Genomic DNA, 16,462 nt, shown 5'->3' with positions numbered 1-16,462 from the left:
CCTGCCTGCCTGCGGTGACGCACAGCCCCAGAGCACCTTTCCCTGACTGGTTTGACTGTCCTAGCAGCTGCTGGCACTCTGCAGCAAGGTGCCCCCCAGCCTCAGCTCCCTACCCACACACAGTCCCTTGCAGCCCCCTGGACCAGGACAGCCCCAGTGGCCCCCCAGGTGCTTTCCCCAGGGCAGAAATGTCTCAGGGAAATCCTGGGGAGGGCTGCTCAGGGCAGGCACAGGAAACCCAGACCCGGATGGGTGCCTCTGCAGGGGCACAGGGTGCTGGGGAGATCAGCGGGGTGGTGGGTGCTGGGGTAAGGAGGAGACCGAGCCACAGCTACAGCAGCACACGTTTATGGGGTCTGGCCTGGCGCGTTGCGGGTGACAGGACACAGCGACATGCTGGGCACAGAGATCACGTTAAGCTATGGGGGGAACTGGGTCCCACAGGGCTGGTGCTACCTTGGTCCAGCTCAGTGCCGGAACTGTGGCACCGGGGAGGGGATGCGGATGTCCTGCCCCTTCTCCAGCCGCCGCTCACAGTCAATCAGGTAGTTCACACCATCTATCACCAGCTGCACCAGCTCCACCTGCACCAGGAGCACACGTGTCCTGACTCGGGGGCTGTCCTGGGAGCCACACCAGCAGAGCACCCGGCCGGCCCCACCGTCCAAAGGGCAGGCGCTGCCACCCCCAGCACCCACGTTCTGGCCCCAGCACACGGCACCGGTGCTCTTTGGGTGCCGCAAGCCTGTCATGCACACGGACTCCAGAACCTCCCTCCCCAAAAGCAGCTCTGCCCAGCACCCACCTCTGACTTCCCCAGCCGGTCCAGGTTGGAGATGTCGAAGATGTTGCCAGTGGCTGCAGTGTCCACACCGCCCGTCCCACGCTTCTGTAGCCGGAGGTTCTCCAGGATCTTAGGGAAGCGGCTGTCCTGGTGCCCAGAGAAGGTGTCAGTGCTCAGCAGGACCATCAAGGGAGCTGGGGCTCTGCAGCCGACGGCTCCCAGGGGCAGCCCTCCTGCTGCTCACAGGACCCCGTCAGCAGGCTCACAATCTCCACAGGGAGCTCTGCCCTGAGCAGACCCATGTTGACACCCGAGTCCCCGGTCCCTCCAGCCATGGATGCAGGTGGGGGCTGGACCATACGCTTCGTGGGGGAACCTGAGCAAGGTCCTGGGCCGGGTCCCACACAGTCCTGCACCTCCTGTGAGGCTGGGCTCCCTGCGCCCTGGCAGCCGGGGCTCCCTGCAGCCCTGGCCTGACACCCCACGAAACTGTCCGTGGTAATACCTTGCTGAGCAGCGGCAGCTTGATGTGGACGCCTGCTCGCAGCCCAGTGCCCAGGTTGGAGGGGCAGGTCAGGATGTAACCCAGACGCTCGTTCCACATGAACTCCCAGCCTCGCTCCTGGATTAGCCGCTCCACCTGGGCGAGAGGCACAAGCAGCCGTTCAGCCCCCAGTGCCGGGGTGCCCAGCCCTGGGCACACAGCACCCCCGGCCCCGGCCAAGGGCAGAGGCTGGCCCCACCGCAGCGCTGCATGCCCCTGTCTGTCTGTCTGCCTGTCCATGGGGCTGGCGGGCGCTCACCTCCTTCAAGCCCCGACAGAACCGCTCGAAGACGCGCTTCATGTTGCCTCCCTTCTCCATGGAGATGATGCGTGTGTGGTCCTCCTCATTGATCCAGATCAGGAAAGTCTTCTCGTTGTTGTGCCTAGGGACAGGACAGCGTCTGGCTGTGCTGGCGGCCGGCACAGGCCTCGTGCCCACCCAGCCACCCGTGCCAGCCCCGGTTGTGCCCCCTCTGCCCCTGTGACCGTGCTCTGCCTGCACCCGTGGCTGGGAGCGCGTTGCCCGTGCACAATTCAGCAGCAAAGCAGCCAGCCAGGAGATGCTCCTGGAGATGGGCCAGCGTTCATCCACGCGTGCCGCTGCAGGCGATGGGTGCTGGCTCCGGCGCTGTGGGTGCAGGTGAGTGCTGCTGGGGAGGAGCAGCGTGACGGCAGCCCTGCCTGGACTGGGGACAGGAGCACGGCTCCTGCACCATGCAGGCAGTGGGAGGGGGCTGTGAGGCGTGGGGTGCACACTGGGGTGCTGGGTGGGGAGGTCAGCTGGAGCTGGGGACCACGTGTGCTGTGGGGGTGTTTTCCGTGAGGCTGCTATAAAGGCGCTGTGCCAGCGAGGGTGGCGTGGGTGAGTGCGTGTGCGCCGGCTGTCACTCTGCGGGTGCGTGGGATGCTGTGTGGAATGTTGCAGGGCTGTGCAGAGATGCTGGGAGGGAGCGTAAGATGCAGTTCGTGGCAGGGTGAGTTTGGGGGCAGGTAGAGTGTGCAGAGAGCCGGGAGGAGCGCTGGGGATTGCCCGAGGAGCAGAAGGCAGTTACAGGTTTTTGGCAGCCTAGAGTGCAAAGTGCTGCAGGATGGTGAGAGTGGGCAGGATCGACAGAAGGTGCTGGCTCCAAAGTCCCACCTCTTAGGACACTGTGGCCTGTGTGTGGAGCGGTTGGCTGCTGACTGCAGAGCACAAGGGGCTCCCGGGTCAGGCCACAGAGCCCGGGGTGAGCACGACCCAGGGGCACGGATGCTGTGTGCGCTGGGGTCTGCGGTGTGGCGAGCATGGGGAACGCGGCAGCATCCCCCCACTTTCTGCCCTGCTGACTGCCTGATGCCAGGGCAGATCCTCACCAGATCCCTCGGGCGTCGGGCCAGTCCCGGGCCATTCCTGCTGCCGTCAGGAGCGGGGACACCGGCTTGTCAAAGAGGAAGTGGTCCTGGAGGGAGGCAGAGTGTGGGCTCACCAGGGCTGCATGGCTGGTGCCAGGGCACCCTGTCTCCCTGGTCCCCGCCTGCCACGCAGGGGATGCACTGCAGCCATCTCAGGCAGGGCAAGTTCACTTGCTGTCCCCACTGGTGGGCAGGAGACCCTGCCTTCCCGGCCAGGGAGGCAGGAGGCTGCTGGTGCACACCCCACCCCGTGCCAGCGGCTGGTGGGGAACCAGCCATGTGCCACGAGCCCGGCATCCTCTGGGCACAGGTAGGGACATGGGGCGAGAGTGGAGGGAGCCGTGAGCTGCTGGGGCTGTGTTCAGCAAGCTCCATCCTCCCCTGGATCGGGAGGGCTGTGCAGCACAGTGAGCACCCTCTGCACCATGGGGAAGCCTTGCTGGGAAGGGGGGTCCTGGTCCCACAGGGCAGCGGGGCTGGGAAAGGAGGATACGGCCTCCAGGAGATGCAATGCTGGGGAAGGGGTCCTGCTCCGCGGGCACCTGGGGTGGGTGGCTGGGCGCTGCACCGACTCACATCAATGAGCTGCTGTTGCTCCTTCTCCGTCATCTCGCTGAGACGGTAGTACCGGCCCACCAGGTCTCCGCTGAGGCCGTTCAGGGCCTCCACGGTCACCTTCTCCACCTCTCGCCGCTCGGCGCGGGTGCAGGCTGGTGGCAGGCTCAGCCCGCGGATGCTGCGCCCAGTCCGGACCCGGGATGAGAGCACATAGCGCTCATCGAAGTGGCCAAACTTTATCTGGAACAGACAGGAGCCGTGGGGCGCTTACGGGATGGCACTGGCGCTGGCAGGGACCCTGTCCCCAGAGGCCTGGGGAAGGACCCCCACGCACAGCACCTCTGCCCGGCTTGTGCACCTTGGTGGCATCCAGGTCTGTGATGTGCTTCATGGTGCGGGGGTTGTATCCGTTGTGCCGATCCTGAATCACAGGGTCAAACAACTCAGCAAACACCTGAAAGCAAATGGGACAATGTACAGCATCGCAGACCCAGCGCCCCGTGAAGCCCCAGCCACGAGCTTGGCACAAGTCCTGCTGCCAGCGGGGGGGACGTGGCAGCGGGGGGGCCGCAGGGGGTGGCTGGGGCCACAGTGCGTCCTGCAATGCAAGAGCAATCCATGGGGCTGACGCTGCCCGGGCAAGTGGGGCTCAGGGGCGAGGAGGAGGTTGCAGGTCTCTGGGAACAGCCGTTCTGAAGGGGCCCTGCGTCCCACAGGGACATGCTGGGGCTGGCCAAGGGGCCTCTCCAGCTGCCTGGGCTGGCAGAAACTTCCCAGTCTGCTGGACGTACTGCAGGTACCAGGGCTCCTCTGGCTGCTGCAGGCTCCCTGGGGAGCCTGGAGCATGGCAGGGCTCCAGTCGCCACTCACCTCATAGGTTTCTTCATCACCAGCTACCATGCCCACAGTCTTGATGAAGGGGTGGCCAGGGTTGTCAACACCTGTCTGGATGCACTGGTCCAACGTCCAGCCATTTGGGGTTGCTTTGTCACAGAGCCTGGCATAGATGGCTGGCGTCAGGTTGCTGGCCATGCAGTTGTTGTGCTTCCGCAGGTCGGGGTACTCGGCGCTGTGGGAGGAGAGACCGATGAGTCCTTTGGGACCAGGGACCCCAGCGCTCGTGCCCTGGCCCCACAGGGACCCTCGGGACAGGTGTGGTCAGGGGAGTGCTGGGGAGGGAGGTCAACCTGCTCTGCTTATCCACACCAGCAAAGGTCAGCGGGGAGCGGGAAGGCAGTTATGGGCATTGCACAGCGAGGGCAGAGAGCAGCCCATGGCGAGGGCTGACATTGCCGCAAGGACAAGAGTACACGAGGAAATCTGGACCGGTTGTTAGGGTGCGGCTCCTTATCAGCTGCGTACCAGGGCCCCAGGGTTAGGAGAGCTTGCCAGGCAAGCAGCAGCGGCCACGTCAGCCCCAGCGCCGCACTGGGACGTGGGTGGCTGGTAGGAGCCTGTGCGCTGAGCTGCCGGGGCAGCCGGGCTGCAGAGCGGGGGTCTCGCTCCCCTTCTCCTCCCTGGGGCTGCCCTGATGCCAGCCCACATGGAGGGTGGCTGTTCCCACTGCTCCTGCTGCCCTGTACTGGGGTCTGTCCGTGCAGCGAGTGCGGGAGGCAGGGCGTGCAGCTCCCGGACCCCAGGGGGTGCCCCCGTCCCCCCCGTCCCTCCGCCTCCTGCATGCTGCGGGGCAGGAGATCAGCCGACCCTGATCTGCAGCTGGTGGGAACCGCGCTGGTCTGATGCAGTTTATTGTATTAGGGGGATGCTTTCCTCTAATCAGCTTAGCAGGAGGCCGTGCCCTGACCTCATTCCCACTTTAGCCAGACTTTGTGGTTGTTCCATGCTCACAGGGGAATTGGCAGGGCAGGACCCCAACAGTACTCTCCTTGGCCGAATCCCTCCTGCTAGGAGGTAGTGACTCCGCTTGCCTTAGTGGGACAGATCTGGCCCAGAAGACCTGGCTGGTGGCTGGAGGGGGTCCTGCAGCCCTGTGGATGCCCGTCTCCTCTCCCTGGATGGGTGCTGCCTTGGGGGTGGCACAGCCTGGGGGGGTGGGTTGGTCCATGTGGGAGAAGAGGTGCCAGGGCTAGCGCAGGTTCAGGTCAGTGGGAGCAACAGCCAGCCACCATCTCCATCACCATCACCATCAGCAAGTCCTGGCACCCTCCCAGTGCTCAGGTCCTGCTCCCGGGCTGAGCGTCCGCACAGGGCGCCGGGTCCGGCTGCCAGCACCCAGCCCCCGTGCTGCAATGCAGAGTGCTGTCGCTGCCACCGCCTCCTCCCCTGCATCTGCAGGCCAAGGAATGTGTGCTGGCCCTTCGCCTACGGCTTGGCTACCGCTTGTGGCTTCCTGTGCTTTGCAGAAAGAAAGGGTGGTAGGGCTTACATTGTCTGCTCTGCGTAGGGAAGCACTGGCAGCTCCAGCCTAGACCAGTGCAAGGAGGCATTTGCTCCAGGCAGGAGCTTGTCACAGGCCATGGAGGATGAGGGCTGCTCCCCCAGCCCACACACATATCTGTGCCATGTTGAGATGCTCCAGTTCAGAAGCTGATTCGCCGTACATCGATGTAGCCTGCCCCGGCCTCCCACACTGCTCCTGCCCCAGCCGCCAGCTGGCTACTGACCCATGTCTCCCCAGGGAGACACACTCTCGTAAAAAGCATTTGCTGATCAGAATGGGACACTTGGACAAGTTCCTCCTCTGTCCTGTCCCCAGCACGGTCAGTGCCGCCTGGCATGCCAGGACCACAGCCTGCTCTGCTTTCCACACTGGTGGCAGCAACTATGTCCAGAGAGCCAGCAAAGGTCACTAAGGGAAGCAAGCTTACTCCCAGTAAGCAGAAGATTGCTGTAGGTTTAAGCATGCTGTCTGCTATGGGCAGTCCACACCCTCACTGAGGTGTTTGGAGTCCAAACCCCTGAGACTCTGGCCCCTGCCGGCAGGGTGTGTGCCTGCTGCAGTGCGGATACAGCTCCTGGTCCAAAGGCACCCTCCCCCAGAACAGCCCTGAGTCACAGCCAGCAAATTCGGAGAATCTCTCTTCAGGCTTTCTAGAGTACCCGAGCTAAGCTGGATGGTGCCAGGATCAGCAAGGCAATGCAGGGATGAAGGTGCTGAGTGTCCAGTGCTGTGCTCACAAGCGGTGCCCCGCAGAGCTGCAGAGGAGACTGCCTGTCCCTGCAGCCCAGGCTGTGTCCCAGGAGGGCTCAGGCAGTGGGCACCCCACTCCCACCACCCTCTCCTAGGTTTCCAAGGTTCCTCTCTCACAAGCATGAAGGCACACCGCACTTGGTCTCACACTTGGGCTGCCTTGGCCCCTTGGTTTTGGACCCCAAAGCTAGTTTTAAAATTATGACCCTTTCAGTACCATATTTTGTTCCCAGTGCCACAGCACAGAGAAACAGGGTGGGCTCCCCAGCAGCCACAGGGGCTGGAAGTGTCTTCAGTGGAAGCCTGACGCCTGCCAGGAGCACGGCACGGGTGCTTTGCTACTGCCTGTCCTGCCCGTGACCTCGGGGTGCAGCTGCCTGCAGCAACCGCCCTCTCTGCCTTTGCACCACCTGGACCTGCTTTGTCCACGGGGAGTCCTGCTACGTGCTCAGCAGGCATTATTAGCCCGACTACTGAATGAGCAGCCTCTCCAGGAGCAGCAGCCCCCTGCATCTCTTCACCACTAATCCGGCACCCTCCAGCCCCCTTCCTGGCATCACCAGCTCTGCGGGTGCCCACGCTGAGGGCAGCCCCTCTGGAGAGGCGTGGGGGTGTGTGGGGCAAGCAGCGTGGACCCTGCACAGTGGCGGCGGGTGGAAGAAGCCGGATGCGGGGGGGTTGCTGCAGGCAGTGGAGCTTGCAGCTTGTTTATGCAGGGAGGAGGGGGCTCGGGCTTTGTGTGGAGACGCTTTGGCAGGGAGCCCCAGTGTGACCGCCCAAACATGGCACCGTGCCTTGGGTAGGATCCTGCCTGGCAGCGGACACGTCTGTGCCCACATCTCCTCTGGGTTGGGGTGTGTGTGTGCCCATGCCCACCCCCAGCCTGGTCATTTGCACTGTGGCCCTGTGGAGTGCCACTCAGATCCCTCAAGGCTGTTGCCAATGTATCTCGTTATTTAACTTAAAGACTAGCGGAGCAAAATCCCCAGGTGGGTTGACTCCCCGGCAGAGCAGTATGCTGCGGCTCACCCCTGGGGCTCTGTCTAGGCTCAGGCGCCAGCACTGTCGCAAAACCACTCCCAGCCAAACAGACCCTCCCAGAAAGCTCATTTTAGAGTTTTTCAGCCACATCCCCTACCTTGATTTCAGTCCCCTCCTTTCCACAGAGGGTGCTTGGCTGTTCCCCCAGGCCCGTCCTTGTTTTCAGCATCAACTCTCTGACCTGCTGTTTTTCCCCAGCCACCAATCCTGCCCCAGCAACGCCTTTGCAGCGTGGCCAGCTTGGCTGCTGCTCCTAGCCACAACAGGGACAGAGCTGGTGGTTTGTGTGAGCAAAGTGACGCTTGTGTGTCCAGGTTTAGTGGGGACAGGCCAGCTCTCCCCAAGCCCCTGTGCCCCTGCCTGCAGGAGCAGGACATGGGCAGAGTGCCTGCCTTTCTCACACCAGCCGGCAGGTCTCACAGCTCCTGGCGTTTTTCCCTCACCATCCTCACTTGGTGAAGACCTGATTTTTGTGGCCCTGCAGTTTTTCAAAAAGCTTGAAAATACAACCCTCCCGGGAGCTGAATAAGCAGTAAAATTGAGCCTTCATCATTCTTCAAACCGCTCCATTTCCATCCCCTTGTTTCCGTGGCCCAACGCAGCACGTCTGAGCCCGCAGCGCCGGCTCTTGGCACACAGCTTTCTGCACGAGCAGGGCTCTCAGCCTGCAATGCAGTGCAGCGCCGCTCTCTAACTGCACGGTGTTTGGTGCAGGGATCACAGCAACCGCGTGTGTTTGGAGCAGTAACGTGCTGCCTCCTTCCCCACTCTGCTCCTCCACTGTGCGCAGCCTCTGCTGGGATCAGGATGGGGAGGAAAGCCCGCTCCTCACTTTGCTGACCTGCCTCTGAGCTGTGCCAGGCGTGCCAGTGCAAGGCGGAAGGACTGGCTGATGGCTGTCACGTTGCTGTCCCCTCCCGGTCCTGTCCCTACCCTGCCTGGTCCTTTTGAGGCACAGGCAGCCCCTGCCTCCAGCCCGCATCTTGCGCCTCGGCCCTCCGTGCTCTCTGGGGCCAGGCAGCGTGGGCGCCAGCGGGACCTGCTTCCACCTCTCCCGGCTTCCTCGTTGCTGGGGCCAGCAGCGCTGATCGAAGCCACGGTTAATGCCTCCGCCTGCAGCTCCTGGGGCCCCCCCGGGCTCCTCAGGGCAGCCCTTGGCCACGAGCAGGTCGAAGGGGGAGTGACGCGAGACTTTCTGTGCTGGAGCTTGAACCTTAGCACCGCTCTGCAGCTGTGACACTTATCTGGCTTAAGGGATCAGGCACGGGTTGTGTAAATAGGGCCAGCAGCTCCTGCAGAGCCAGCATTACCCCAAAAGCACCCCTAAGCCAGGCCGGGGCCATGCACGTGCCCGGCTCGGCTCCATGCCCACCTCCCAGAAGCCCTGATCGCACATCTCAGCGCTCATCTTCGTCCGAAATTTCCCGCAGGCTGGCGGGAGGCCTGCCTGCTCAGCACCTGCGGGCTCCTCTAGTTCTCTCTTTAAAAGCTGCCTGTGAGATGGAAGAGCAAGGACCTGCCAGGAAACCTTTCCTTTTAAATGGAGAAGTCCCCATCCCGAAGGCAGGCGCGTGGGCAGGCTGGTACAGCCAGATGGGGTTGGGCCAGGAGCTGCCGCCAGCCCCCGGGTGCTGCCGAAGAGCCTCTGTCTCTGCTGTGACATGGGCTCTTGCAGACAGAGGTCCTGGGTGTTTCGCCAGGAGAAGAAAATGAACCTTTCTGCTCGGTCCCGTTCCCACCGGGACATTGGCAAGTCTCCCCAGCCGCCTGAGACAACCGGGCCAAGCCCGGGGTACGTCCCCACCCACGCTGGCTGTCCCGCCAGGACGGGGACATCCTGCCATCCCCCCGGCAGCCCCCAGCGCCATCCCCCCGAATGGCCCCCCAGTCCTGCTGGCAAGCACCTGTCCCCCTCCCGCTCCCGCCTGCCCGGGACCGGCAGTGCCGCAGCTTGTCCCGGTGCTCCGTGACTGCCCAGGACCGCTGGCGGTCCCGGGGCTCCGGGCCCGGCGCGGCAGAGGGTCGCTGGCGCCCCGGGGAGGGCCCCGAAGCCCTCCCGACCCCGGCGGGGCCCCGTGGCTGCCCGGCCCCAGCGCGGCGGTGACGGGCCGCCGGGCCCGTGGGGAGGCCGGGCAGGGCGCGGAGGCCCCGCCGCGACGGCGCCGGTGCCCTTGGGTGCGGGGACAGCGGGGCCCGAGGCGGGACGGCTCTGTCCAACACGGGCGAGTCGCCCCGTCCCCGCCGCCGCACGGGGCCCCGGTTCCTGGGCGTCCCGATCACCCCCGCTCGCGGACGCCCCGCCGCCCCCGTGAGCCGCCCCGGGGCAGCCCCCCGACCCTCCTCGGTGCCGGTGCCGCAGGGACCGGCCCCCACCCGCCGCCCCCCCGCCGCCCGCGCCCGGTACCTGGGCGGGTAGCGCCGCCGCTGCCGGTCGCCCGCGCTGACCGTGTCCCGGGCGAGCAGGAAGCCGGCGGCGAGGGAGCCGGCGCCCACCATGGCCAAGAGGCCGGCGGAGCGGCGGGAGGAGAGGGCGCGGGCGAAGGTGCTGGCCATGGCGGAGCGGAGCCGCGGGGCGGGCGCGACGGGAACGGGAACGGGAACGGCGGCAGGGCGCGCGCGGGGCGGGGAGCCGGCCGGGCGCGAGGGGCCGCAACGGCAACGGCACCTGCTCGGCCGCCCCGCCCCGCCCCGCCCCGCCCCGCCCCGCCCGCCGCCTTCAGCACCGCGCACCGGACAGCGCCGGAGGGGCCGGCCCGGGGCGAGGCCCGCGCAGCGGGAGCGGCGGCCGCGGCTGCGCGACGGCCCGGAGCCGCGCGTGGGGCGCGGACCGGGGTGGGTTGCGGGGCCGGCGGGCGGTGCGCGGCGAGACCGGCCTGGCTCGGGCGGCTGCTCGCCGCCCCCCCCCCGCCGCGCTTCCCGCCGCTGCCCCCGCTCCCCGGGACGAGGGCGGACGGTCACCAGCGGGGCCGCAGACGCCGCGGGACGGGAGCGGCGGCGGGCGCTTCCCCGGGCGTGCCGCCCGGCTTCGCCGCCGCCCCGGGAGCGGCCGCGCCGCTTCTCCGTGAGGGGCTGTGGGGGTGAAAAAAGAAAAAAACAAACAAGCGAAAAAAAAAAAACCCCGCGCGGTTGCCGTGGTAACGCGGGGAGCGGCGGCGCTGCCGGTGCACACGTGCGCGCGGCACGCCCGGCCGCGCAGCACCCGCCGCCAGGGGTCGCCACGCCTCGCCCGCCCGCGGCCCGGCCGGCCCGCCTCCCTGCCCGTCGATTGGCTGGCTGCGGCCGTCAGCGGGTCGTGATTGGCCGGCGGCCGCGCCGGCAGCGCAGGGTGCGCTCGGAGGCCGCAGGTGAGCGGAGGGAAATGGCGGCGCCCGGCGTGGCGCCCCCTGCTGCCGCCGGTGGGGCCGGGGCGTCCCCGGTGCTGCGGGCCGGGGCCGGGGCCGGGGCCGGGCGGAGAGCGAGGGGCGCGGGGGTCGGTGCGGGTGGCCGTGCCGCTGCTGGGCCCGGCTCGGCGGCGGTTTTCGGGGAGCTCCGGGCGGCAGCGGCGGCCCCCTGGCGAGGCGTGGCCCGGTCCCCGGCGCGGGCCTGCCGCCCCCGCGGCGCCGCCACCCGTCCGCGTCGCTCTGTCCCGGGGCGCCCGGCCTCCCCCCGCCGCGGCCTGGCCCTCCCCGCGGCGGCGCTGCGGCGGGCTGTGCGCGGGAGGGCCGGTGCGGCGGCGGGCGGGGCCGTGGCCGGGCCTAGCAGCCCCTCCCGGCTGCTGCGCGGTCTGGCGGGGAGGGGGCGGCTCGCCGCGCTGCCGCGGCTTGGCCTGCCCGTGCCGGTGCCCGGGTCCGTGCCGGTGCCCGTGCCGGTGCCCGTGCCGGTGCCGGTGCCCGTGCCGGTGCCGGTGCCCGTGCCCGTGCCCGTGGCGGTGCCCGTGCCGGTGCCCGTGCCCGTGCCGGTGCCCCCGGCCTAGCAGCGCTTGCGGCCGCGCCGCGCCGCTCCGCCCGGGCCGGGCCCCGGTAGCTGCCCCCGCAGGAGGAGCCGTCGTCCCGCTGCCCCGGGGCCCCTGCCTCGTCGCCGCCGGCCTCGCCCCCCCTTCGGGAAATCGCCCGGGGCGGCCGGGCTGGGGTTGGTGTCTGCGCCGCTCCCGGCGCCCGAGAGGAGGGGAGAACGGCAGCGGTGCCTTCGTTAATAAACCTCTATTAACAGTCGCCGTCTCGGAGGAGTTGTGATGCAGTGAAGTTTCATGCTTAACAATCTCATCAAATCTCCTTATTAAAAGCATTCTCCCCAGACAAGGATTGATCTTACTGCCACAGTTGCTCTGTGAGCAGCATAACACGTGCTCTGACGTAGAAGTGATAAGCCAGGAGGTTTTTATGGAATTTGCTAAATTTGGTGTTGTCTAGCAGAAGGAGCTCCTGGTCAGGAAACAGGAAACGTTTCCACCACTGCTGTACTCTGTCTGGGTTAGAAGGTGCTGATAGATTTGGAGTTACGAAAGGTGCTGCTCAAACAGGCAGAACTGTATGTTTAGAAGCTGGTCTTCATCTTCTCGGTTGCAAGCACACTGAACTTCTGTGTTAATAGAACATGGAGAGCTTTCTTCAATACACCAAGTCCAAATAGCTTTTAATTATTAACTATAGAATAGGTGTTCTTTTTCTTCCGAAGCAATTAAGTGTCTGTGATAAGAGTAGAGCTTTTACCTTTCATATGTAAGTATGCAATTAACCTTAATATAAATAGCCTTTGTGACAATGGGGGTAACTGGTCATGCGTGCAAAGGTACTTCACTGATTAAGAGGTGAACTTTCAGGGTTGTTTTTTTTTTTTTTGTCTCTTTGTGTTGTTTGCTTTTAGTGTCTACAGCAGTTTCATGTAGGAATTTTAACAAAACATTGCCAGGATCAGTATTTTAAAATGCCAGCTATATGTATTCTTAAAGGTCACAATCCTGCAGATACTTGACTTGGCTTAAATGAGGCTGTGGGTCTATATGCTAAATCATCCTTGCAGCCCGTCTGCGTGCAGTAGTACCTGTACTCCCCTGGAGTGCACAGGTCTCCACTCCTAGAGCTGCCTCTTGTTTTCTTTTTTGGTGGCTGCTGCCACCAGTGATGTGATCAGCCTTGCTTGGCTGCTGCAGTCCTTGTCCTTCAGCCTTTCACTGCAGGGATTGTCCTTTCGAATCCTGCATCATCACCTATAACAGGCTTTGTTTAAAAACCAAAATGAAACAAAAAACCAACATCCAAACCCACTCTTTTAGTGGTTAATGCCACATTGAGTATAAGGTTAATACAAGACCTGATCATGCCTTCTTTTTTCTTAAATTGCTGGTACTTCGGAAGTGGGGCACAAAGAATAACTCTCTTTGAACATCCTTATCTGAATGGCACTAGAATGATCTGCTGGGGAACCGGGAAACAACTTCCTATCTAATTTCTTATCACCAACATAGGGTAGTCTAGGGAGCTGAATTAGTCCCAAGACACTTAGAGGCAAGGTCTACATCTCAGCTTCAGGCCGTGTGTCAGCAGCTTCTGATTGCTGTTAGGTGACTGTGGTAACCTTTGATATGATCGTGTGGCAGATCATAGCTGCCCTTCTTGGAAGAGACTGCAAGAATGTCTTCAGCTGTAGCGGCTGATGTGTACTTCCTTGTGTATCTGTGATGGGACTAGGAAGCCTGAATATTGTGTACTCAAAGCCAGAACCATCTTGATCTTCTTTGTGTGTGTGCCAGAGCTGTGTTAATGATTTTGTCTCTCTTGGACAATACACCCAACAGCATTAACTCAACACTTAATTTTCTTGCTGTGATTAGTGAGCGGTGAGACACGTAAGCTCTCTCACCGAGCGGGGACTGGTCTGAATGTTTGACCTCCAGGAGTAGATAGCTCAGGAAGCAATGAGAATGATGCAGAACCATCAGCACTGTGTACTGTCAGCATCTCTCATAGCAAATAAATAATGGTGTGGTGGTGGTGTGGGCTGAGCGCCATACAGGAGCCTTGCTGGTACCGTTTCTGTAAGGGAAGTTGCCACCCACCTGGCACATAAACTCATTGATAGCCCAGCACTAGAGCTGATTCAGGCGTGGTGGCAAAGCCTCATGTTGTTAGCCTTTGATACTAGAATAGAGCTCCACTTGCCTGATTCCCTTTGAGAGCAACAGTCTGTCTGAGTTTTAGATGCCTTAGTTACGCTTGTAGCTAAAAGTTCACTTTCATCAAGAGTCTGTCGTCTCTGTTGGTATAAATCTAGTCAGATAAGGGATCTACTTAGAGAGAAACTTGTAAAAAGTTTTGGTTATAGCCTTTCCCTTTTCCCACTCCACCTGAGATCACAAGGCTTTGCCTGTTAACACCAAGGGCATGCCTGATGCCTCAGTAGCCGTCGGCTTTCAGTGGGAATCTGGATTTTACCTGGTTGGAGTATGTCATGTCACAGCCTCTAGAATAGCTACAGAGTGAGGCAGAGGCTTTTTTCTGGGATAGGAGCAGGAATGTAGAGAACTTGCTGCTTTTTTAGTTCTTAGGGCAAAGGTTTTCCTGCTGCTTGATATGTTTTTTTCCAGGAGGGAGGAGAGAGCAAGGGATTGGAGAAAACAACCCTCCTCCTCTTCTTGCATGATTTACTTCATTAAATGATCAGCCATCAAGCTGATAGTGTACTTGCTAAGGTCTCTTTCTGCACTGGCGTGCTGAGGCAGCAGGGCACAGGAATGAAAATGGTTCCTGAGCATGTGGGGCATCCTACCCTTGTCCTTGTCTGGAAATAGGGCTGAATGGAGCACACAGTAAAATGCCTGTATAGCCTAGTCTGCCGATGCTGTTGCTCTCACCAGCAGAGAGCACTGATGAATTACAGCATTAACTCTTGCTGATCGGGACACTTTCCTGTGCTGGGTGTGCACTGTGCCTCAAAGCTTGTGTGGGAGCAGGCAGCACTGGGCTTGGTGCACAAGCAGAAGACCGGCATGAGCTGGGAGTCGGGCAGAGGAGATCGTCCTTGGTGTGGTAGGTGCAAAGTCTGGGCTTGGTGTGTCACCTCTCTGATTTCTGTTGGGTTGGTGTCAGCTCCGCCAGTAGATGTGGCGTAGTAACCGATGGGTTTGCTGACGAACCAGTGCCTGGCAGCATGGCAGTGGGACCTTGTCTGGTGCTCTTCTGCTCCAGCACTTTCTCTGAGCGCATACCTGTTACATCTCCTGTCCTTTCTGGGAGAGCATACAGCTTTTCTGTGTGGAGGCATGCTTTATTTATACCCCTCTTTCCAAGGGGATTTCACAAGCAGCTGGATTGCTCTGTGGTTTTGGGTTTTTTTTTGCCTGTCCCGCCCCCTCCCCAGCTCCAATGGATTAAGGCAATCTCCCTCTATTGTTCCTGGTGAGGGGTTTCTCACCTACCATGGTGAAACTGTGCTGGCAGCAGGCTGATGGCATTCGGGTGTGCCTCCTCTGCTCTGTGAAGAAGAGCTGCCAGGGGACTGGGCACTGGCAGCTGTATGTGGCAGTATAGTCTTCTGCGGTGTACTGGCTGTAAGGGAAATCATGCTCAAAAGAGGAGGAACTACAGTAACTCTTAGTCTGGGGAGTGCTGGAAATCATGTGAGAGCATGAGAAGCAATGGTAGAGAGTGTCTCATGTCCATTTTTAGGAAGTACTTAATAGCATGAGGTGTTCACAATGTCCTCTTCTCAAGGTTGCGCTTACTTACATGGCAGGAATGCTTTTCACCACTTTATAGTTGGGAAAAACATGGTAAAGGGCAACAGCTTGACATTTATGTATGTGCAGCTATGGTCAGAGGTGAACAGCTGTGTCCTTGGTGTGTACAGGTCACGCGAATTGTGTATGCAGACTCTGTCACTTCTGTGGCAGACAGTGCTGCTATTGTAGGTGACAGTGCGAGACACACTCCTTTCCTGGTGTTTATAAAGCACAGCTTGTATCCCGATAATCGGCTTCCATAGTCACAGAGTAAGTCAGAGCCAGTTGCAAACCCAGAAGCCCTGACCTGCAACCCAGACTGTTGCTGATTCTTCCTCTGTGTCCTCTTTCCTCGCCAAAGAGTTGTCACTTCTTCCTCTTCCCTTGTCCCCACAAAGTCACGTGCCTTTCAAACTGGTCTCTGTTACTGTAGGTCTTCTTGAGCTGAAAGGATGAAAACTGGCAACTGGAAAGTCACCGTCACTGTCCTAAGTTTCATCCTAACTTCTGGATTCCCAGCTGATGTATTTGGGTGTATGAGCCTGCGAGAGTGTCCACTGTCCCCTTCCATGATTTAGACAGCGGCTTGGAGCATGCATCATTGTAAGGTTTACATTATTTCAGCACTGGCGGTGATGCTGTCCCTTTCCCAGTTGGTGCAAAGGGGTTCATTGCACAATGGAGCTGCCTGTCTAAAATGATCCTGAATCCTGGATCCCCTCCCACCCCGAGGGTCTCCTGCTGCTCCTTTCTTTTGTGCTGGGCTGCATGTCCCTGGGCTCGCTCGTGCCAGATCAGTCTCTGCCCTTTCACCATCGCCTGCTTCCAGTAGCGCAGCCGGCCCCGGCTCACCTTGCGTTTGACCTTCACTATCGCTTTTTGCATGCTGTGATTCCAGAGCGGGATGGTCGGCCACCGAAGCTGCAATGTCGTCCCTGACGACGTCCAGTGAGGGAGAGGGCTCCACTCCCAGGTTTGTTGTCGGTTCCAGGGATGATGAGACAGACTTTCTGGGATCAAACATGAAGACAGACGAAACCGATTTCTTTGAAGATGATGAAGAGGAGGAGTCGGTAAGGGGGTCCTGGCCTTCTGGCTTGCAGCTTCTGTGCAGAATTCCTGGGTCTCGCCCAGAGTTTGCATGGTTGCTGCTGAGCCTGCAGGTAGTCAGGACTTCAGGGGACATGGCACCAGGCTGCGTGGCACAACCTTGTGGAATGGCAGTGCCATTTCTGACAGGACTTACTGCACTGTCATGCTGCCATACTTGTTGCCTCATGCTGCAGTAAATCCTAG

At 61.3% G+C, this 16,462-nt stretch overlaps 2 protein-coding genes across 7 annotated transcripts in view; one reads left to right on the top strand and one right to left on the bottom strand.

Annotated features, from left to right (window-relative positions):
* Nucleotides 1-332: 332 nt before the first annotated feature.
* On the bottom strand, nucleotides 333-10,155 carry LOC116965958 (creatine kinase U-type, mitochondrial). Its single transcript, XM_042804106.1, has 9 exons — nucleotides 9,875-10,155; nucleotides 4,149-4,347; nucleotides 3,637-3,732; nucleotides 3,297-3,518; nucleotides 2,682-2,767; nucleotides 1,588-1,711; nucleotides 1,290-1,424; nucleotides 806-931; nucleotides 333-584 (listed from the first exon to the last, which is right to left on the bottom strand). Exons 1-9 carry the CDS (start codon nucleotides 10,021-10,023, stop codon nucleotides 468-470), a joined length of 1,254 nt encoding a protein of 417 aa, XP_042660040.1. The 5' UTR covers nucleotides 10,024-10,155; the 3' UTR covers nucleotides 333-467.
* A 615-nt stretch (nucleotides 10,156-10,770) lies between these two features.
* The window catches only part of PPIP5K1 (diphosphoinositol pentakisphosphate kinase 1), a 51,054-nt gene continuing 45,362 nt past the window's right edge, over nucleotides 10,771-16,462 (top strand). For 3 of the 6 annotated variants that reach the window (XM_042803854.1, XM_042803853.1, XM_042803852.1), the window contains exons 1-3: nucleotides 11,143-14,474; nucleotides 15,600-15,769; nucleotides 16,065-16,239. In XM_042803854.1, coding sequence (XP_042659788.1) covers nucleotides 16,093-16,239 — 147 coding nt within the window. In that variant the 5' untranslated portion in view covers nucleotides 11,143-14,474; nucleotides 15,600-15,769; nucleotides 16,065-16,092. Of the gene's footprint in view, nucleotides 10,815-11,141; nucleotides 14,475-15,599; nucleotides 15,770-16,064; nucleotides 16,240-16,462 lie in introns of those variants that run through there. The other 3 variants (XM_042803851.1, XM_042803848.1, XM_042803849.1) reach the window with 2 other exon arrangements.

The sequence above is a fragment of the Tyto alba genome, unplaced genomic scaffold, assembly GCF_018691265.1.
Source record: "Tyto alba isolate M040663 unplaced genomic scaffold, T.alba_DEE_v4.0 Super-Scaffold_41, whole genome shotgun sequence".
Lineage (NCBI taxonomy): Eukaryota > Metazoa > Chordata > Aves > Strigiformes > Tytonidae > Tyto > Tyto alba.
This window is presented reverse-complemented; position numbering and strand designations above follow the sequence as displayed.